We start from the raw sequence: 22,478 nt of genomic DNA, 5'->3' as shown, positions 1-22,478 counted from the left end.
CATGTAGCCCAGAGGTTTAGTTCTGTGAATCTAGCAGTATTTTTTTTTTAATAAAAGCATGTTACACCCACACTCACAGCAACATTCACATCAGCCAAAAGGCGGAAGTATCCCAAGTACCCATGCACAGATAAGCGCAGAAGCAAAATGTGGTCGGCAGATAAAGTGGAGGAATCAGCCATAAAAAGGAAGAAAGCGTTGGTGCACGCTGCAGCACGGGAGGACATTACGTTAACCAAAGTAGGCCAGTCGCCACAATCAAACCCTGCACCGCTCTCTCGCTCGGCGTGCCTAGAAGGGAGTAATTCGCAGAGCCGACCCCCGGCCGTGGCTGCCAGGAGCCTGGGAGGCACAGCGCCCAGGCAAGCGCTGCGGGTTTCGGTTTTGCAAGATGACCAGCTCTGGAGCTCAGCTGTGCAACCACGTGGATGTTTTCAACACCTCTACTGAGCTGTACTCCTAAGGCTGACCAAGGTGGGAATTTTGTGATGAATGTTTGACCACAGTGTTTTAAATGCATTTTTTTTTTTAAATTTCTTTAAGTAGAGGCAGAGAGGAGGGGGCTAAAGCTAAAAGGTCTTTGAACACAGAGCGTCAAGCGCAAAGCCGCCCCAGCGCGCTCCCAGGCGCGTCCTGCGCTGGGCCAGGCGCTCCGCGAGCCCGGGAGCCGCGCCGGCCGCACCTCCGCGCCGGCCGAGGCGCAGGCGGCCAATGGACGCGCGTCTGCGCTCTTCCGCGCCACCCCATTGGCTGCGCCCCGCCGCCGCGGCTCCGCAGCTCCCCGAGCCGGGTTTAAAGGGGTCGGGCGCGGGCTGCGGTTCCAGCCTCAGCTCCGCGCTCGCGGGTCCGCGGGGAGGGGCGGCCTGCCACGGGCCCACCCCGGGGCGTTCCTGGAGCGCGCGCTCGGCCGCCCCCACCTCCCCCAAATGTACTATGCGGTTTCCCAGGCGCGCGTGAACGCGGCCCCCACGACCATGCTGCGGCCGCAGCGGCCCGGAGACGCGCAGCCCGGGACCTCCTTGTACGAGCTGGTGGGCTACCGGCAGCCGCCCTCCTCTTCCTCTTCTTCCTCCTCCTCCACGACGGCCCCCCTCCTCCCCAAGGCTGCCCGCGAGAAGCCGGAGGCGCCGGCCGAGCCGCCAGGCACGAGTTTGGGATCCGGCGCTCCCGCGGGCGCCCGGGCGGACGCCAAGGAGGAGCAGCAGCAGCAACTAAGGCGCAAGATCAACAGCCGCGAGCGGAAGCGCATGCAGGACCTGAACCTGGCCATGGACGCGCTGCGCGAGGTCATCCTGCCCTACTCGGCGGCGCACTGCCAGGGCGCGCCGGGCCGCAAGCTGTCCAAGATCGCCACGCTGCTGCTGGCCCGCAACTACATCCTGCTGCTGGGTAGCTCGCTGCAGGAGCTGCGCCGCGCGCTGGGCGAGGGCGCCGGGCCCGCCGCGCCACGCCTGCTGCTGGCCGGCCTGCCCTTGCTGGCCGCCGCGCCCGGCTCTGTGCTGCTGGCGCCGGGCGCCGTGGGACCGCCGGACGCACTGCGCCCCGCCAAGTACCTGTCGCTGGCGCTGGACGAGCCGCCGTGCGGCCAGTTCGCGCTCCCCGCCGGCGGCGCGGGAGGCCCCGGCATATGCACCTGCGCAGTGTGCAAGTTCCCGCACCTCGTCCCCGCCGGCCTGAGCCTGGCGGCGGTGCAGGCTCAGTTCTCCAAGTGAGGGCCGGTCCCGGGCGCGACCTCGGCCGGGGCTCCTGCCGCCCACTTTCTCCGCGCCCTGAGTCCGGGGAGCCTGGGGCCGACCAGGGAGAGAGCTTCGAACCTTTTCGTCTAGAGGAAGGGACTGTCGGGCGCCCCTTCCCCCATCCGCACCTCTCTGCAAGTTCAAGTGAGCCGAACGGACTTTTGGGGTTCTGGATCCATTCCAGCTGCTTTGGGCAGGCAGTGAGCGCGCCCCGCGGGCGCCCAGCGCGTCTCTCCCGGGCGCTGCAGGCGCGCGCTCCCGGGACTGGTGCGGATTTCAGGGCTCTGCGTTGCCCTGGGCTTGCCCCGCGGGTGCAGCGGCGGCCAGCCCCGTGCTTGACCTCGCGGGATCGGAGCGCCTGGTCTAAGGCGGTCGGAGGCGGCTGAGGGGCTTTTCCTGCTCCCGGCCCAGAGGCCACAGGTGCCCTCGTTCTCACCAACCGAGCACAGTCATCAGTGGGCGCCGACGCCCCCGGGTGCCGCGGTCGGACCGACAGTCCGCCTCCTGGGGGCCTTGCGCAGCGGTGCGGCGGGTGGGGCGCGCGCGGCGGGACGTGGGCGCGCGCGGGCATCGGCGGTGAGCCCAGCTGTCTCGGTAGAAGCGGGTGTGTGGCTGCGGGGAGGCTTCGCCCCGAAACCCTGGGCTCTTAGAACTGGAGATTGGCCTGTCGTCTCCCCTTCCCCAGCGGTAGCATAACCCACAATGGAACGTGATTGAAAACAAAAACTAAGCGCCTTTCACGCCCGCAGCGTCCCCGACTTGATCGCATAGGTAACGAGGTCTGTCGCAGTGGCTGTCTGGTCGAGATCGCTGATGGACTTTCTCAAAGAGGCGGAGGGCAGCCCGGAGCCCCGGGGCCCAGCTGCGGTGCAGTGGAGACGCGGGACCGCGCTGCGCCGTGGCGCACCCGTGTCCCCGAAGCACCGCAGGCACGACCCGGCGTGATTCGTTACAGGCGTCAGCAAATTGTTCACCCCCCCCCCCCCAAAATTATTTTATGATCTCTGTGAGCAGCTGGCTTTGACTTTCGTGTTTCGGGTTTTTTGTTGTTTGTTGTCGTTAGCCGAATGTAGCATTTTCTTTTCCCTTTAATCTGGTTTCCTTGCACTGTACATAATCCAAATAAAACTGTAAAGTCTGATTTTTTACGAGTTTTCGTTCGATTTGTGTGATAAAGCAAAATAGCCCCGTATGCTAGTTAAGCGACTGGGATTCCGCATGTTGAGGTACGGCTTTCTAATTTATAAAAATAACAAAGTAAGCAGATGAGAAAAATCGCAAAATTCACCGTCCCATTCTTAGCCAAACAGGGATAGCAGGTCTTTTAAAACTGACTTCCTTTCAGTGGCTAAATAAGACATTTCTCATAAAAATCAGTTTCTGTTCAACACCTCTTGGAAGATACCCTTGCTATCTTAGCAGACCAAAGGTAGGTTTGAATTCCCGCTTGGAGCAGCTGGGCTAGGGATGGAGGTGTCTCCTTAGAGATGAAGACTGAATTCTCGGAGAAGGTGAAGACAGCCCTTCTGGCTCCCTCACATTTCCATATTTATCAATGAAACCCAAACCACTCTTTTGATGGAGCAGCGCAGGCACTCCATGTCCCTTTAACCCCGAGAACGTTAGGGTCACCAGGTGAGGTGACTTAAGTCGATTTTATCCATGCTGTATCTGAAATTTGTGTTAAGAGGACCTCAAAAGTTTGTAGAAAACAGAGCTAAAACATACGTTTATTTTGGTGCCTCCCCTCCCGTGCATGGGAGAGAGTCTGCCAAGAAAAGTTCATGAAAAATGCTTATTAAAAAACTAGATTTTTAAAACTCTTTTTTGCATCAACATACAATTGTGTTTTCTTTACATTTCTCATGCAGTCCTTGAGGTCCCCGTGCACAAGTTTAGGGAAGAGGAGCATTCACTTTGGGAAGATGGAAGTGCCTGCCTGTCCTGCTCTCCGAGTCTGCTTCCCTAGGGGGAGGCAGGAGAAGAGACACAGGAGGGGATTCTGGGTACCGTCCCACTGGACTCTGCCCCCAGCAAGTCACCTGCTTTGATAAACGTGGCCTGCCGTGGATCAGCGCCTGCCTTTGCTTTCCTTGCATCTTGAGAAGGGATGCAAAGGAATGCAAAACACAACTGAATCAAAGTCCAATGAAGTTCTCCTTAAAATGTGTATAATATATGTAACACATTAGGTAGATGTTACATATACACGGTAGGTAGATGTTACATATAAAAATAAGATTCAAGGTGAGCAATTCCTGCTGCAGCCCCACCTACAGCGCCTGGATGTCACCGTCATTCCACAGCCAAGTCTAAAGGAACGGAAGGTCAGGGCAGGAAAGGGTGGGCAGTGGCAGGTGGCACCCCCCCCCCTTTCTCTCCCAGCAAACTGGAGTGAGCACCCATTCCTTATAGGAGAGAAAACACCATGCGCGATTTTTTTTTTTTTTAATGCAACTGAGAAGACCATCACCTATGCGTTTCAGAACTGCCGAAGATTAATGAATTTAACACGGAAATGCAGGGCTGTTTGGGGTGCCACTAGAATATTTAAGTTATCCACCTGCGTGTAGCATCTTATTAGCCACTGTGCCCAGCAAGATTAGGAATTTATGTGCTAAAAAATGGCATCTCAGACACTCGGGAGTCCTGGAGGATGAAACAGAGAAAAGGAGATTACATTCCTCTAGAGCGTCAGTGATGCCAAGTCTGGTCTCTGAGCACACGTCTGTGGCAGGCCAGCGCTTGCTGCAGGCCCCAGATGTGTTCTTAGATGCGTCTGTCCCAGAACACGGGCACGTTCTGAAATCTGCAGTGCGAGGTCATGCCACCAAAGGAGCTAGCTGAATTGCCCTCCTCGCTTGATTTTAGCCGGAGCAGAATTTGTACAGAGAGAATGAGTTCAAGGTGGTCTTTGGCAGAGGCTGTAAAGAGGGGCATGAGGGGGCGGGAGGAGGCAGGGAGGGTCTTTGGAGCCTCCAGAGGCACGATGGAAAGGAACACGTGACTCGCTGCCTGAAAGGGTCCTGTGCCCAGCCAGCCCTCAACATGTGGCAATTAGGGTGAACAGAATCTGAAGGGGAAAACCCACGAGGCCCCCCAGAAGCTATGCTGTTCTGTGTGTTGGAAGCCAAGTGAGAATCGGTAAGCAGAGAGCAGGGTGCTGGTCTATTTATGGTGTTCTCTCCAAGGGAGATGGGCTGTACCACGTACGAAAGTACAACATCATTAGACACATGACCGAGGGGCCCCATCAGGGACTCTACTCCAGGCACAGAAAAGCTGTCAAATTACCCAAGTTCAAGTTATGAGCAACCACACTGCCACGCTGCCTCCTGAGTTCAGGGATTCCATCTTTGCTGACTGCCCTGGCACGCAGAGGAGGCTGGGTGCAAGTCGGCAGCTGATACTCAGAGCCTCAGGCTGCCACCTGGATCGCCTAGAACCTTCTGTCGTTCATGGAGGAAGCCAGCCAGAAGAAAATGTAAGCTCTCTGCCTCACCACGAGATGTTATGAACTTGCTGAGAGCAAGCTGGGAAGAGCCTTGAAGGAGTGCTTTTGCTCACCCTTGCGCGCAGGGAAGATGTCTTTCCTCCGGCATTTTTTGCACCTTCCGTCTTCTGCACACCCAGCTGTTCAGTAAGAAGATTGCCAGTCACTGAAGTGGCTCACACAGCAATGAGTCGAAATGTGTTTTTCTGACACATGAGTTCGCTTTTAACAAGTAGGCGTTAGTTGTGGGGAAAGCCGCTGTTCATGCCAGGTCTGGTTGATGCCACCCAATGGAAGGTGAGGACAAAGAATAGCAAGAGATTCCTCAACACCCACACACAGCACCAGTCTGGCTCGCCATGGAGGTATTGCAAATTAAGTCTGTTTTTTTAATTTTACAGGTAGAGTTATAGACAGTGAGAGAGACAGAGAGAAAGGTCTTTCTTCCTTTGGTTCACCCCCAAAATGGCCGCTACGGCCGGCGCTGCGCCAATCTGAAGAAAGGAGCCAGGTGCTTCCTCCTGGTCTCCTATGCGGGTGCAGGGCCCAAGCACGTGGGCCATCCTCCACTGCACTCCTGGGCCACAGCAGAGAGCTGGACTAGAAGAGGAGCAACAGGGACTAGAACCTGGCGCCCATATGGGATGCCAGCGCCGCAGACAGAGGATTAACCTAGTGAGCCACAGCGCTGGCCCCGCAAATTAAGTCTTAAGCATCTCTCAGCCATCATTTTTAACTAAGCTTGGCTTTAAAGCTGAAATGCTGAGGCCATTGCTGGTTCAAGTCCCGACTTCTCCTCTTCTGATCCAGCTCCCTGCTAATGTGCCTGGGAAAGCAGCAGAAGATGGCCCAAGTGCTTGGGTCCTTGCCACCTGTGTGGGAGACCCAGATGGAGTTCCAGGTTCCTGGCTTTGACCTGGCCCAGCCCTGGTCATTTTGACGATTTGAGGAGTGAACCAGTGGATGGAAGATTTCTCTCTGTGTGTCGCTCCCTCTCTCTATAACTCTGGCTTCCAAACAAATAAATAAATAAATCTTTTTTTTTTTAAAGCCAAAATGACTAATCAGAAATCAAGTCACATTTTTCTGCTCAGAGGGGATTGTCAGCCACATCCTGGATTTGCCTCCTTTGTATGTTTTCAGGTAATATTTAAATATTACAGGTGCATGATACCTGAACTGGAAGCAAAGAAAATGCATTTTCTGTTTATGCTCAGCCTTCCACAATGACCATGGAGGACCAAGAACACAGATGGACCACTGCTGGGGACAAAGCTCACAGGTGCTGAATCCCACCCTTGAGTCCCACAGAGTGCTGGCAGGGCAAAGGGTCTTACAGGTCAACTATTCCCCTGCTACCTACCGAATAAGGCAACTGAGGCGCAGAAAGTCCAGGAGACAAGTTCAAGGTCACACAGATGGTCGGATGAGGCAGTACCAGAGCCCAGTACCTGCAAAAGTGGCCTCCTTGGTTTGTCCTGGTGAGACAGGAAGCGGCAATCCTGGGGCAGACCTCCACCTGAGCTAAGCACCTGCTGTCTGCCCTGGGAATAGCTCCAGCCTCTGGCCTGTGGCAGGCTCAGCTGAGCCCTCCTTCTGGCCCTGCCAAGTGGCATCCAGCAGAGAGAAAGACCCTTGTCGTCTAGCTCGGCCTGACTTGGCTGTGGCTGTGCCACCTGCACTTTCTCTGGCAGCCTTGTCCCCCTGCCCCTAGGAAGGCCCCGTGTGGTAACACGGAGCAGCAGAGGCCATGTAAGCCCCAAGAGATCCCCATGGTGACATGTGTGTCAGGAGGGGTGCAGGAAGCGAGGCAGCAGACAACTGAGCAGGGCAGGAGGCCAGGCGGTGTCTTAGGGCACCGCGTAGGGGACTTCTCCTCGTGTGCTGAGCGTGTGTCCCAGGGGATGCTGAGGCTGTCGACCTGGTGGCCGCCTCCTGCAGAGTATTTTTCATGAACACAGAACACAAGCGATTGTCCAGGAGGCTCTTCTGCAGCTCCCCAGGGAGAGAGGACAGACACCCCTCACCCTGCTCCTGCAGCACCAGTCAGAGGGAGGAGGCAATGGGGACCGGCATAGATCCCAGCATGGCTATTTGCCCCCAAAAGCCCCTAGGTCATGTGGGTAACTCCTTAGAGACATGAAAAGGACTCAACCAGATGAGAAGATCCGTCAGTGGGGTTCCCATGAAAAAGAAAAGCCAGTTCCCCTGGGGACAAGCAGGCAGGTGGGCGAGAGGTGCAGGGCTGAGCAGCACTGTTAGTGACTAAAGCAGTAGCACTGATCCGAGCTAACACGGTGTTTCCTGGGTGCCGAGCATGTAACATGCCTTCCTTCATTTCTGTAGGCACCTGTGCTGTCCCTGTTTCACAGGTGACAAAAGAGAAGCGACAGAGGCAAAGGGAGCTGAAGCCTATCCAGGGGGCATTCTAGAAAGCAGACCCTGAGAAGCAGGGCTTTGTGTGGGGGCAGCAGAGCCCTTGGCATTGTTCTGCCTTCGTTTCTGGGATGTAGAGAGAGGGGAGGGGTCTTTGCCTTTGTCCCCATCAGCTCTCAGCACCCACCCGTCCTGCTGTGGTGACACTCCTCATGGTGCACCTGACCACTGCTCTGCCGAGGTCTGGGCATGCACCAGTGTCAGGCACTGTGGTTGACACAGAAGGTAAATGTTCCTCAGGGCATGCCTGTCCCTGATCCTGCAATGGCCACTAATTTTTTTTTTCTGGCAAAGAAATCTCTTCAGATGTGATTGTTAGGTGTCGAGTTGATTCAAATTTGGAGTAGACAAAGGATCTGCAAAGAAAATGTTTGAAGACGATGGCATTTTCCCTACCTAGATTGCCAATCGAGGAGTGTGTTGGTTTATTTTTAATTTTTATTTTTTGAAGATTTGTTTATTTATTTGAAAGGCAGAGTTACAGAGAGGCAGAAGCAGACACACACACACACACACACACACACACACACAGAGAGAGAGAGAGAGAGAGTTATCTTCCATCTGCTGGTTACTGCCCAAATGGCCAATGGCCACAGTGGCTGGAGCTGCACAGATATGAAGCCAGGAGCGGAGCCAGAAGCTTCTTCTCGGTCTCCCACGTGGGTGCAGGAGCCAAAGCACTCAGATCATCTCCTACTGCTTTCCCAAGCACATTAGCAGAGAGCTGTATCAGAAGTGGAGCATCCAGGACACAAACCGGTGCCTATATGGGATGCCAGCACTCTAAGCGGTGGCTTTACCTGCTACACCACAGTGCTGGCCCTGAGTATGTTGTTTTTAATTTGTTTTGCTTGCTGGCTTTGAGCGATTTTAATCACTTGCTCCTGGAAGTCCTGCTTCTTCTCAGCCTTTGGTTTAAGCAGAACCTGGTCAGGAGGCACAATCAGCAACTAACTCATTGCACGTATCACCAGTGGAAGAAAAAAAAAAAAGCCCAAACTGAATGTTGCAGCACCCTGTTTCTAGGCAACTTTTTTTTTTTTTGACAGGCAGAGTGGGCAGTGAGAGAGAGAGAGAGAAAGAGAAAGGTCTTCCTTTTCCGTTGGTTTATCCCCCAATGGCCACCGCGGCTGGCGTGCTGCAGCTGGCGCACTGCGCTGATCCGAAGCCAGGAGCCAGGTGCTTCTCCTGGTCTCCCATGTGGGTGCAGGGCCCAAGCACCTGGGCCATCCTCCACTGCACTCCTGGGCAGAGAGCTGGACTAGAAGAGGAGCAACCGGGACAGAATCTGGTGCCCTGACCAGGACTAGAACCCGGTGTGCTGGCGCCACAGGTGGAGGATTAGCCTATTGAGCCGCGGCACTGGCCAGCTAGGCAACTTCTGAATTCACTCATGACCATATTCATGGTCACAGTTGGTATACCATATCCATGGAAAATGCCCCTTGTGTTATATATACTCTAAGACCTGCAGTAACTCAAATGCATAGCTGTGGTCTTTGAGACAAAAACCACCCCTAGGGAAGCTGGAACAAGGTGGGACAAAGCCAGCTGGTGTGGACACATGGGGTCCACAGGAGGAAAAGGGACAGCTTCCACCTCCACCCCGCTTCCTCCACTCATGAGAAGACTGCTATGCCCATGTACAATCAGAGACTCTTCTCATAGCTTCCGATCCCTTTAACATCGGACCACACGTCACCCTAGCTTGCTGTGCCTCACTCTCAGTTACTCCACTCACTGGCTGTGCAGCCGTGGACAGGTCCCATGAACCCTGGTGCCTCCATGTCCTCATCTCTACAACCAAAGTAGAAGAGACTTTAAGATGTTCAGGCAAAATGGAATTAAAGTGTAAGTTTGTTTTTGGTGTGAAAGATTTTGAAACCCATGCATAGTTTTTCCTTAGTACACATTTTCCTTGAGAAAAGCCTTCAAGGCTTCACTGGGGGTTCAATGGAGCTATGCCCAGAAACCACTGAACACGGCACCTGCTGCTGACCTGGAAGTTTCTCTTGGGGTCCTCACTTGGCTGGACCAGAGCCTGTCTGTGCTCATGCAGCCTGTGATGGTTGCTGGAGCCCTGCGGCCCTCTGCTTCTCTTGTAGTTGGGGCACAGGACCCCTGGTGGCAATTGATGGTCCCTCTAGGCTGAGCAGAGCTGCCCCCCAGTGCTCGCTCAAGGCCAACAGTGCCGGGATCCACCACAGTGGTGCTGAACCCCCACGGAAGCCCGAGTGCTTCTCGGAGGCAGCTGAGGGGAGGGCCCCCAGGCCCCCCTCCTCCTCGTCCAGCACACAATGGGTTCTCAGAAGGCACAGTGTCTCAGCTGTTTGGGCCCCAGCGGCCACAAGCTGACTGGATGTCATTCTCCACCAGCAGAACGTCAGCTCAGGACAGCGCAGACACTGTCAACCAGTCTGGGGCCAGTGGCATAAACACCAGGCTGAAGTCACTGGCTGACTCATCTGCACATGGAGGGTGAATGGGGCTCAGTCCGTGCCGGAGAGTCCCCTGGGGCAGGGGGCTGGGGCCAGGGGGCCCCTCCTTAAGAGTCATTCCTTTCATTTTTTTTTAAATAAAAGATTCACTTATTTATTTGAAAGTCATTGTTACAAAGAGAGAGAGGGAGAGACAGAGAGAGAGAGAATCTTTCACCCACTGGTTCACTCCCCAAATGGCCACAATGGCCGGGAGTGGGCCAAACCAAAGCCAAGAGCCAGGAGCTTCTTCTGGGTCTCCCATGTGGGTAGCAGGGATCCAAGCACTTGGGCCATCTTCCACTGCTTTTCCCAGGTCATTAGCAGCAAGCCAGATGGGAAGTGGAGCAGCCAGGACACAAACTGGCACCAACGTGGGATGCCAGCTTTGTAGGCAGAGGCTGTACCAACTATGCCACAGAGCCGGCCCCAAGAACCATTCCTTTGGCCAACAAACACTTCTCGGGTGTCTTCCTACGAGGTGCCCACACCACGGTGCTGTGGTCGTCTAAACTTGAGGGCTGCTGCCCAAAGCACATTCAGCGAAGTCCTTGGCAGAAAAGGAAGGGAGTGGGGGAGGGGGAAAGGAAGGAAGGAAGGGAGAAGGAGGAAAAGGCAGAGGGAAGGTTTATTAATGCCGAAGTTTTGAATAGGAGCTACATTTTGGGTCAAACTGATTAGTTAAATGACTATTTTAAACTGATCAACAAGGCAGTTTAAAAAATATTTTCATGAATGAAGTTTGTTTTCAAAGTACAATGAAGTGGTTGGCTGAGACCTGCTACTGGGCACTGAGCAGCAATGGGACCAGGACAGGGCTGGGCAAGCGATTCATTTTCTTGGACGTAACATTGAATGGGTACCTAGGGGCCAGCACTGTGGTATAGTGGGTAAAACCACCACCTGCAGTGCCCACATCCCATATGGACACCAGTTGCAGTCCCAGCTGCTCCACTTCCAATCCAGCTCTCTGCTATGGCCTGGGAAAGCAGTAGATGACGGCCCAAGTGCTTGTGCCCCTGCACCTGCGTGAGAGACCTGGAAGAAGCTCCTGGCTCCTGGCTTCAGGCTGGCCCAGCTCTGGCCGTTTCGGCCATCTAGGGAGTGGGCCAGTGGACAGAAGATTCTCTCCCTCTTTGCCTCTGCCTCTACCTCTGTCCCTGTGTAACTCTGCCTTTCAAATAAATAAATAATTTTTTTAAAAAGAATGGGTACCGAAATTCAGCCCCCACAATGACATTTTAATGCAATTCTTCTGTAAGACTCAAAATCAATGTAAGCACCACGATGAGCAAAATGTGAAAGTTTAAATCCACTCAGGACGAGTGTTGCTGATCTCTGCTCAGACTCGGTGGGCACAGCTCCCCGTCCGCCTCCCAGCTGTCCAGGGCCACCTCCATGTCACCTACAAGGCCCAGCCTCCCCACTGGCCCTGCCCGCCCTGGTTGGGAGTGGGGGTGGGGACGGGAGGAGGAGCTGAGTCAGCTATGCAGAAGTTCCAGCCGGGCACCCAGTGCATCCCGATGGCCACACAGGCGCTGACCACCAGCTTCAGGACCGTGTGGCAGGGGTAACAGAGACAGAGCTGTGCCCTGGGGGAGAGCCCCGGCCAGCATCCAGATCTCCGCCCTACCTGTCCTAGCCCTGTTCTGTTGCACAGCTTGACACTTTATGCATTAAGCCTTGACATTCTTATCTGTAAAATGGGGACAATAACTGTGCTGACCTCACAGAATGCAATGAGGCAGGAGCGCGCTCACAGGGTTCTGGAAACTTACTACGATGGACAGGCTCGTGGGCACATCTGGAGCTCCAGGGCCCCTGTCCAGGCAGCTGCTTCCCTGGGGGACCAGGCGGTAGCTGAGACCCATTCCTCCCGCGGAGTGCAGGGTCCAGACACACACACACTTCTGGCATCCTGCGTGTTCCAGAAGTAGACGAATGAAGGTCGGAGCAGCCCTGGAGTGCAGTGGCAACAGCAGAGGCAAGCATGGCATCTGAGCGCCCAGCAGGGCCATTGTTCAGTGCCACGCCCATGTCAGGGGGGTGGGGGAGGGGGACAAAGGAGCACAGGGAAGAGACTGACCCCCTGACCCAGCCCGAGGGAGGGCCAGCCGGCCGGAGTGCACTGGGGTCTGGGGTCTGCCCACCAGGCAGAACTTCCAAACCAGGTCTCCTCTGGGACTCCGGTTCTGTCTTCGCCAAGCCCCGCCCCGTTCCCCTCGCCAGCTGGGACTTAGCACATGAGCCTGGAAGCCCGGGACTCCTGGTGCTCCTGCGATGACTGAATAGGAGCACACTTGAAAGTTAAACCCGGAGGGGCCGGCGCTGGGGCGTGGTGGGTAAAGCCACCATCTGCGGCGCTGGCATCCCATGTGGGCGCCGGTGCAAGTCCCAGCTCCTCCACCTCTGATACAACTCCCTGCTAACGGGCCTGGGAAAGCAGTAGAAGATGGCCCAAGTGCTTGAGCCCCTGTATCCGCATGGGAGACTCAGAAGAAGCTCCTGGCTCCTGTTTTGGATGGGCACAGCTCTGGACATTGTGGCCATTTGGGGAGTGAACCAGTGAATGCAAGATCTCTCTCTCTCTCTCTCTCTCTCCCCCTTTCTATCTCTCTCTCTCCCCAGCCCTATAACCCTGCCTTTCAAATAAATAAATTTTTTTAAAAAGACACATAAAATGTTAAAAGAGCTCCCTTATGAAAATGTGCCAGTCATACTTGGCCATTGGAGATCAAAGGATCTTCCAAGATTCGCAATAAGTAAAAAGTTTAACAGGCATTGGATCCAGGTCCCCTGAGATAAACAGCAGGAGACCCTGCAGCTACCCTGGATGGCAAGTATCTTTTTTAAAGATCTTCCTTATTTTTGAAATAATAGAAGTATTGTGTATATACTGTTTGTGAATAAATTGAACCAGAAGAAAACAGAAATCGCCTCTAATCTCACCACACTGATGTATACTGCTGCAGATTTTCCTCTGTGTATAGGTACAAGTAGCATCAACCCCCCGTATCTGTAGATCTCACATTCATGGGCTCATGTTTCTTGAAATTCCATCTGTACTGGACATGTAGGGATCTTCGTGTCATTATCCCCCAAGAAGCACATTATAACAACTCTCTATGCAGCGTTTATGTCCTATGAAGTTGAGAAGTAATCTAGAGACAACTGAAAGCATGCTGGAAGGTGTGCGTGGGTTATTTGTAAATATTGTGTCACTTTGTGTAAGGGACTGGATTTGCTTTGAAAAAAGGATTTATTTATTTAAAAGGCAGAGTGACAGAGAGAAAGAGAGGGAGAAAGAGAGAAAGAGAGATCTTCCATCTGTTGGTTCACTCCCCAAATGGCCACAACTGTCCGGGCTGGGCCAGGTCGAAGCCAGGAGCCAGGAGCTCCATCTGGGTCTCCCACTTGGTGGCAGGGGCCTAAGCACTTGGGCCGTCTTCTCTGCTTCCCAGGCACGTTAGCAGGGAGCTGGATCAGAAGTGGAGCAGCCGGGACTGGAACTCTGCTGTGGGCTGCTGGGTCACAGGCAGTGGCTTACCCCTCTGTGCCACCACACTGGGACTAAGTGAGGGATTGGGGCGTCTGAAGGTTTGGGCATCCAAGGTGGTTCCTGGCGCTGCTCTCCCACGGGCACTGAGGGTGGCTGTGCAGCATACCGTGGACAGATGACAGAGAACAGAAATTAAAAATGTTCATTTTGGTGCAAAAAATATTTAAAATTCATAGTGTTTTGATAATATGGATTTCCATGAACTTTCTGAAGAGTCCTCATATGTGATACGGATCAGAATTAAACTGTGTGGGTTGTCTCACAACCTGCTTTATTTTTCCAACGATACCTCCGGGACACCAGGACAGCTTTCTATGCCATCCAATACACTGGGATGGCACCAGCTGAGCCCACGATGCCACCAGATGCAGTCCTGTGACTTAGTGAAGTAGCTCCCTACAAACATTTCCTCCCCGCCGCACTGTTCTCCCATAAATCCCACAGTAACGCACGTCCTCGTCCACACATCTGCATGATCAGGTCAGTTCTCAAAGGTCGCCCATTGGTCAGGCTTAGATAGTGATGTTACCACCCAGGGCCCTCCAGCAGGGCCACACCAGCCCAAGTCCCCACCCACAGGACACCTGGAGGCTCCTTGTGGCCCTGGCCACTTTTTAAATCCATGATGGCGTCTATTTATTATGTTATATATTTTTGGTGGCTATAGAAATACAGGAGATCATGGCAAAGTTTCAAATACAATGCAAAGAAAGTAAAACTTCCCCTTTGAAAGCCTCTTATTACAGTCTCACACCTACAGATAACTCTGATTGCATCGTTTCCAACTTTTCTTTTCAGTGTGTATAGACAACTTTGTTTTCCTTTACCTATAAAAAGTGGCATAGTACAGCTCTCTGCTGTGGCCAGGGAGTACGGTGGAGGATGGCCCAAGTGCTTGGGCCCTGCACCCCATGGGAGACCAGGAGAAGCACCTGGCTTCTGCCTTCGGATAGGCACGGTGCGCCGGCCACAGCACGCTGGCCACGACGGCCATTGGAGGGTGAACCAACGGCAAAGGAAGACCTTTCTCTCTGTCTCTCTCTCTCACTGTCCACTTTGCCTGTCAAAAAAAAAAAGTGGCATAGTACTCAGATGACTTTGCAATCCGCTTTGTTGGCCTGGAGCAAACAGGCAGTGGGATGTAACAGGTGTCGTGGCTGGAATATAGTTGCAGGTGCAGGACCAGCTACCACCAGGACACAGAGACTCTTAGAGAGGCGTCGGTGTCATCTGTGGGTGCTGAGAATCAGGCAGGTCCAGAGTGGGGAGCAGGCACTTGAACACGCACTTGTTTGCATTCCTGACAGCACTGGGACAATCCAAGTGCCTGCCACAGATGCCGCAGACGTAGAATAACCCCAACGTGGTCCACACGTACGGTGGTCTATTTCTCAGCCTGAAGGAGCAGAAGATGAACTTTGAGGCCGTTATGCTGAGCACAACAGGCAAGTACAGCGTCATCCTGCCCACCTGAGGGGCCTACGGCACAGCAGGTGCAGAGCAGAGCAGATGCTAAGCAGAAGCTGCGGAGCTGAGGGTTTAAGAGATGGAGCGTTCTGGAGACGGCGGTGGTGACGGCTATGTAGCAGTGTGCACCTTCCTCATGCCCTTGAACCTGACACCTAATCAAGGCTAAGATGGTGGGCCAGCTCACTTAGTTAATCCTCTGCCTGCGGCGCTGTCATCCCATATGGGCGCCAGGTTCTAGTCCCTGTTGGGGTGCCTGATTCTGTCCCGGCTGCTCCTCTTCCAGTCCAGCTCTCTGCTGTGGCCCGGGAGTGCAGTGGAGGATGGCCCAGGTCCTTGGGCCCTGCACCCGCGTGGGAGACCAGGAGGAAGCACCTGGCTCTTGGCTTTGGATCGGCACAACGTGCCAACTGTAGCGGCCATTTGGGGGGTGAACCAATGGAAGGAAGACCTTTCTCTCTGTCTCTCTCACTGTCTAACTCTGCCTGTCAAAAAAAAGGGGGGGCTAAGATGGCAAATGTTACCACAATGAGAGCAATTAAAAAAAAAGATACCAGGTCTGGTTCCCACTCCCAAAGAGGTTTAGTGTCGGGTGGAGGCCAGGCGTGGGTACGGCTTGTGAAACTCCACAGGTGTGTGTGGCTGGTGGACGGTGGCCCTGTGAAGGTGTGACATGATGTGAACTCAGCAGGGCTCAGTCTCTGGGACTTTCCTGCCTAAAAGATGTCACTAGGATCTGAACCAGAGGGAGCCTGGAGTGCAAGCAGCTGCAGACCTAGGGTGGTTGTTGGTTTCAATGCATTCTGTGTCAATGTTTGAAAACTGGGGAATTTTACTTGAAAATCCAGATGTTTGAGTTTCTCCAGAAAAAGTGGACCCTGTGGTCACAGCAGCCTAGCTTCAGCGTGGCCCAGTGGGTCAGAGCTGAGTAAGGTCAGCACCCCACCTCTTAGGACACAGGCTCCAACCTGGCCGTACTCCCCGTGACCCAGGCCGCATTCCCCAGCCATCCCCAGCCGTCCTCAGCTGCCCAGAGAGCTCTGGGCTTGTGACCCACACCCTACATGAGTTAGCAGGTCTGTGTTTACAAACTCTAGTCCCTGTGAACTCCCCTTCTGTCTTCAAGTAGCCCGCAACATCATGCCCGTACAGACGGCACCGTTATTTAAGCCAACTCAATAAAAACAAATACCCAAATCTTGGTCCACTTTGATTTTCTCTCTGATTTTCTGGGACAGTACTGTGTTGATAAACTGTAAACACTCACCCTCTCTCCAACATTTAAGTGCTGCTTTAACCAACATTCATCAGGATGAACTCAAATCCTTCAGGTCAGCCTTGGGTCTCATTTTCTGATGGTTCCGTTTCAAAGAAACCTGGGATACACAGATTCCCCACAGTTTGCAGACATTAAGACATATTTGGGGTGGGTTGAGAGCGTGGCTATACAAAGTACAGGTCCTTTATTTTTTCTTGCAAAGCAAAACCCTTGCGTGCTGACTCCAACCTGGTTGATAAGGGTGATAATTGTAGCTCCTTTCTGATTTGGGAGCCTGTACTCGGGAAATTAACCTGGGAATATTCTTAACAGGCTCAGCCAAGAGCAGCTGGAATACTCATGGGTGTGGGCCATGGGCCTCCATGCCACTACTACGCTGCACTTTGATGATGCTATCTTTTCATTATTTTTTTCTATGTTGCTTGAACGGCAAAGACACACAGAGAGAAACAGAGAAAGATCTAGTTCACTCACCGAATGTCTGCAACAGCCATGCTGGCCCAGGCTGAAGCCAGGAGCCTGGGACTCAGTCTGGGTTTCCTGTGTGGGTGGCAGGGACCCAGCTACTTGCGCTGTCACCTGCTGCCTCCCAGGGTGTGCTTAAGCAAGAAGCTGGACTAGAAGCAGAGGAGGGGCCGGCGCTGTGATGTAGTGGGTAAAGCCTCCGTCTGCAGCTCCGACATCCCATACGGGCACTGGTTCAAGTCCCGGCTGCTCCACTTCTGAAACAGCTCCCTGCTAATGGGCCTGGTAAGCAGTGGAAGATGGTCCAAGTTCTTGGGCCCTTGCATCCATGTGGGGGACCAGGAAGAAGCTCCTGGTTTCTGGCTTTGAATTGGCCCAGCCCTGGCCATGGCAGCCATTCAGGGAGTGAACCAAAGGGAAGACCTCTCTCTGTAACTCTGCCTTTCAAATAAATAAATAAATAGTAAAATAAATAAATAAATAAATAAATAAGGTTTATTTAGCTATTTGAAAGGCAGAGTTACAGAGAGGCAGAGGCAGAGGCAGACAGAGAGAGAGAGATCTTCCTTCTGCTGGTTCACTCTCCAAATGGCCACAATGGCCAGAGCTGGGCCCATCTGAAGCCAGGAGCCAAGAGTCAGGAACTTCTTCTGGGTCTCCCACATGGGTGCAGGGGCCCAAGGACTTGGGCCATCTTCCACAGCTTTCTCAGGCCATAGCAGGCAGCTGGATCAGAAATAGAGCAGCTGCGACTCAAACCAGCGCCTATATGGGTTGCCAGCACTGCAGGTGGTGGCTTTACCCACTAAGCCACAGTGCTGGCCCCCTAATTTTGCTTTTCAACTGTCTCCCTTTTAACATGACAGCTGGCTTCCTATCTCATCCCAGCATTTTTAGGGACTATAGACCAGGCCTGAAAAGCAGTTGTGTTAGTTTTGGGTGGAGCATTAGTGTAGAAAATATCCGAGTTTCAAAACCAGTGGGCCTCCAGCCTCTTACCTGGTTTCTGAAAGTCAGCACCAAGCCACAGGCAGCCTCGCAGGATTCCCATGAACACGCACGCTTGCTTGTTCTACAGCAGGTGTGGAAAGACCTGGCATGGCTGCCCAGCCACAGCTGCCCAGCCACAGCAGGAAGCACCTGCCAGACGCCTGTCTGATTCCATCTCCAGCTATCCCTTGGGGATCGGGCGACTTAAGTCCCATGGGACTGCCCGGGGCCCTCTGCAGAGCTTGTTCAGGGAAGCAGACACTATTTCTATCCTAAGAGCAGATGAGATTATGCAATGCCGTGTCAGGGGTATAAACAGGCTCAGAATACTGCCAGGCCGTCTTTTTTTTGCAATCATCTTCTAGCTCAGAGCAACTGAAGGGTTTTAGCTGTGGGTTTTCTTGGACTGCTTGGTAAAACTCTGTGACTAATGCATGTGAGGGTCTTCAAAATATCTATGGGAAAGTGGAATTCAAAGGTAAGTTCATTTTGGTGCAAAAAAAAAAAAAATGGAAACCCATGGCTAGTCTTGCCATAGTATGCCTTTTCTACGAACTTTCTAAAGAGGTCGTGTACAACTAGCTGGTAGTCCCTTCCTCCTCCAAGAAAAGCCTGAGTCAGAAAAGCACAGCCTCGGGTGGGCTCTTGTTCTAACCGTTAGGACACCCGTGTCTGCACCTGACTCCAGCCCCCTGCTGATGCACGCCCTGGGGGGCAGCAGGCGATGGCTCAAGTAGTCGGGTTCCTGCCACCCATGGGGAGACCCGGATAGAGTTCCCAGCTCCTGGCTTCAGCTCCTGGAGCCATTGCAGACACTCAGAGAGTGAACTGGTGGATGGAAGCTCTCTCATGTGCGTTTCCTCTTTGGAACTCTCTGCCTTTCAAATAAATAAATTTTTTTTAAAGCAAACCTACTGCCCAAGACACACGTGGCATTCTGTGGAAAGGTTCTGATTCTCAAGCAGGCTGACAAGGCACATCCCTGAGGCCAGGCTGCAGGAAACCCAGCAAGTCTCCATCACCCCCCCACCCCCCCACCCCCGTCCCTGGCCTGCAGCTCCCCTGGTCCACTCTCTTCCTCAGGCACCAGGCACTGCAGCCCAACGTCCCCCTTCACAACTGCTCATGCCCAGTCACCCCCGCTGTCCCCTCCCCACCTCTCTGCCACTCTCCTACAAACTCAGACCCTGCTTCCTGCCTCCCACCTCTCCTGATCCCGCAGCCAAAGCAACCTCCCTTCCGTTGCCGTCCCCCAGGCCAGGGGTCAGCTCTAACTGTGCCTTCCGCCAGCCTAGAGTGAACTCTGGGGAAATGTGGGCGGGAGAGAGGGAAAGAGAGGGAAGGAAGGCGGGAGGGAGGAACAAAGGCAGGAAGAGAAAGACGGGGAGGAAGCAGGTTACTGGAGTTAGGGAGGAAAATGCCATCTTAATCTAATTCCCCCAGAAATCAGGACCATTCCAGAAATCAAACCGTTTCCCAGCTCAGTGCTGAGGACACAATACCAGCGGCTCCAGCAGCTCTGACATGAAGGAATGATCTTGTAGGATGTGCACAGGAGCATTCGCAGGCCTACACAACGCACAACACAAGTGAGGATGCCCATATCCCGCTCGCAGGAACGGCCGGGCTCACAGAGCCGAGTGGCCCTCAAGGAAGCTCTCGGTTCCTGCTTCACGGCTGAAAATCCACCTGCTTTCAACTGCTCCTGTTAGGACCTTCACCGTGCGGATGCTTCCTGCGGGGAATCAGCAGGCGATCGATCGATAACACCTCCGTGCCTAGAGAGAAAAATCACTTTCACAAAGTTTGCAGTGTTCCATCCATTTAAACTCGGCTCCGGGCACAAAAGGTGTTGGTTGCAGAGTGTGTTTGTATAGAATAAGCACACTTTGTATATAATTAACACAGTATGAGAGCAAATCTGAGACTGAGATGTTTCTAGGCTCTTTCTTCCAAGGGGTCCCTCTGTACCAACGTCCACAGGTGCTCAAGTTCATTATAGATGATGGAATATCTGCCTAGAACGTGTCCCATTCTCTTGTATAGTACAGATCACCTCTAGATTACTTATAACACCTCATGCAATGTAGATAATCACATAAATAGCTGTTATGCTGTATTATTTAGGGAATAGAACAAAGAAAAAAGTGTATTCATTTTTAGTACAAATGTATCTTTGCACTTTCTTGTTCTCTCTCTCTCTCTCTCTCTCTCTCTCTCTCTCCCTCTCTCTCTCTCTCTCTCAGTACTTCCGATCCTCATTTCATTGAATTTGCAGATGTGGAAGCTAGGAATGTGGAAGTATGATCATGATTCCCAGCACAACCTTTCTCCTTTTTCCTTTTCCTTTTTTTTTTTTTTTTTTTTTCCCAGAGAGACAGAGAGAGAGGTCTTCCATCCACTGGTTCACCCTCCAGATGGCCACAACAGTGGGAGCTGCACCGATCCGAAGCCAGGAACCAGGAGCTTCTTCTGGGTCTCCCACCTGGATGCAGGGGCCCAAGGGCTTGGGCCATCTTCTACTGCTTTCCCAGGCCACAGCAGAGAGCTGGATTGGAAGTGGAGCAGCTGGGAATCAAACTGGTTCCCATATGGGAAGCCGACACTGCAGGTGGTAGCTTTACCCGCTACACCACAGCGCCGGCGCCCCCAGCACAACTTTTAAAAAGTTATTTTTTGATACCTGGTGAAATGTTTGAGGCATCTTTTCTTTTCAATTCTTACTATCTAACACTGTAGTGTGAACTGAGACTAAAGTCACCCACTCTCAAAAAAGACAGCAGAGCCATCATCATGTATCCAGATAAACTCAGTTACGGGGGATTCACACAGGTGCCAAGCTCAACCTTCCCCAGGAGGGGAGAGCTCAGCACCCAGCAGTAATGTCTACAGAGAAAGGGGGTCCGTGAGGTTATGACAGCTGCTTCTCTCTCTTGTATGTTTCCCACACGTGCTGTAACTCATGCCACCTCTATTTTGAGCCATCAGATGAGTCTGTGATTGCTCCTTTTCCTCCTTGGCTTTACTTTGCTTGTCTTTCTGTCGGGCCCTGGGAGGTTCTTTGGGGTGCCGGTGTTGGGGCTGAGCACCCCACAGGTGAACACACTTGCACTGGGGGCCCTGGGATGCTGGGGGGCTGACCGAACAGAAATGTCTCATCAGTGTTCAGGGCCTGGGAGAGAGTCTGGCATTTTCTTCTGACAGCATTTTCACAACGAGGTCCCTACCAAAGGCAATGAAATTCGAGGCGGGGGTATTCTGTTTCATTTTCTGAAGCCCTTGGAAAACACCACTCAAGCAAGACACAAGTTGGGCAGCCTCAATCTACCCACTAGTCGGTCTTTGAAGGTTTTTCCTGAGGGAATAATATGGCATGTTATTTAGTGACACCCTTAATAAAAGGAAAAAATCTATAATAGCAGACTGAGAAAAATAAGAAAAAATATAATGTCCAAAATAAATAAGTCAATGTCTAAGGATATGGCTTGGGCTCAATAATTATAATAGAGATTCAATAATTATGATAATAGATGCTCAATAAATATGATAATAGATACTCAACACTTATGATAATACATACTCAACGCTTATGATAATAGACGACACTACGCTGTTTGCCGGGGGACGTGTTCTGCAGGATTGCAAACGTGTTAGAGGGAAAAGATCGTGACACAGGCGACAGTAGATTCCAAAGCAGTGTGATTCCACACCTGGATCTGCAGGTGGCCCGTGGTGATCACTGGGTCATTGTGTGAGGGAAGATTTTATCTTGTTTCTTTTCTTCTGGAAGTTTCTAGAAGCTGAATGTATTCCTAGCGTAACTCCAAAAAGAAAAATTAGGAGCTATGCCAAATGGGCTCCTTTGTGACACTCAGCATCTCCAGGACCTATGAGCCCCTGGGTGACCCGGGGGGCCTATATGGACAGCAGGGAGGATCTGTGCTTGGGGAGGGGTCGTTCTGGGGCCCCTGGAGGCAGTTTTTCTGGAAGCAGCTTTCTGATTAGACATTAGCAACACTTTACCCAGATCCTAATTCATTTCATGGTTATGCTCTTCCTTTTTTTTTTTTTAATATAGATTTTTATTTATTTAAGAGACAGGGTTACAGACAGAGAGAGGGAGAGACAGAGAGAGAGGTCTTCCATGCACTGGTTCATGCCCCAAATGGCCACGACAGCAGGAGCTGGGCAGATCTGAAGCCAGGAGCCAGGAGCTTCTCTGGGTCTCCATGGGGGTGCAGGGGCCCAAGCACTTGGGCCATCTTCAGCTGTTTTCCCAGGCCATTAGCAGGGAGCGGATTTGGAAGTGGAGCAGCTGGGACTGGAGCCCATATGGGATGCAGGCGCTGCAGGAGGAGGCCTAATGTACCTCGCCACAGCACCGGCCCCCAAATTCCTTTTCCTCTTTTTAAAAAAGATGATGGTGAGAATGTTTAATGACATGGGAAAATAACTACTGATATGATGTAGGAACCAGGTTAAGAAATTGCATGCTCCTAATTGTGCTTTTAAAAACATCATATGTGTTTCTTCGTTGTGACAAATACACCCTGGTTATCTAACATCTAATAACAGG

General features: G+C 52.7%; 1 protein-coding gene across 1 annotated transcript; it reads left to right on the top strand.

The window, feature by feature from the left end:
- The first annotated feature begins 810 nt into the window (after positions 1-810).
- On the top strand, positions 811-2,716 carry OLIG1 (oligodendrocyte transcription factor 1). The gene has a single exon (XM_051833588.3). The coding sequence runs from the start codon at positions 927-929 to the stop codon at positions 1,710-1,712; it is 786 nt and encodes a 261-aa protein (XP_051689548.3). The 5' UTR covers positions 811-926; the 3' UTR covers positions 1,713-2,716.
- Positions 2,717-22,478: the final 19,762 nt, after the last annotated feature.

The sequence above is a fragment of the Oryctolagus cuniculus genome, chromosome 4 (genome assembly GCF_051225735.1).
Source record: "Oryctolagus cuniculus isolate XC-2025 breed Fujian yellow rabbit chromosome 4, ASM5122573v1, whole genome shotgun sequence".
NCBI classification, from domain to species: Eukaryota; Metazoa; Chordata; class Mammalia; order Lagomorpha; family Leporidae; genus Oryctolagus; species Oryctolagus cuniculus.
This window is presented reverse-complemented; position numbering and strand designations above follow the sequence as displayed.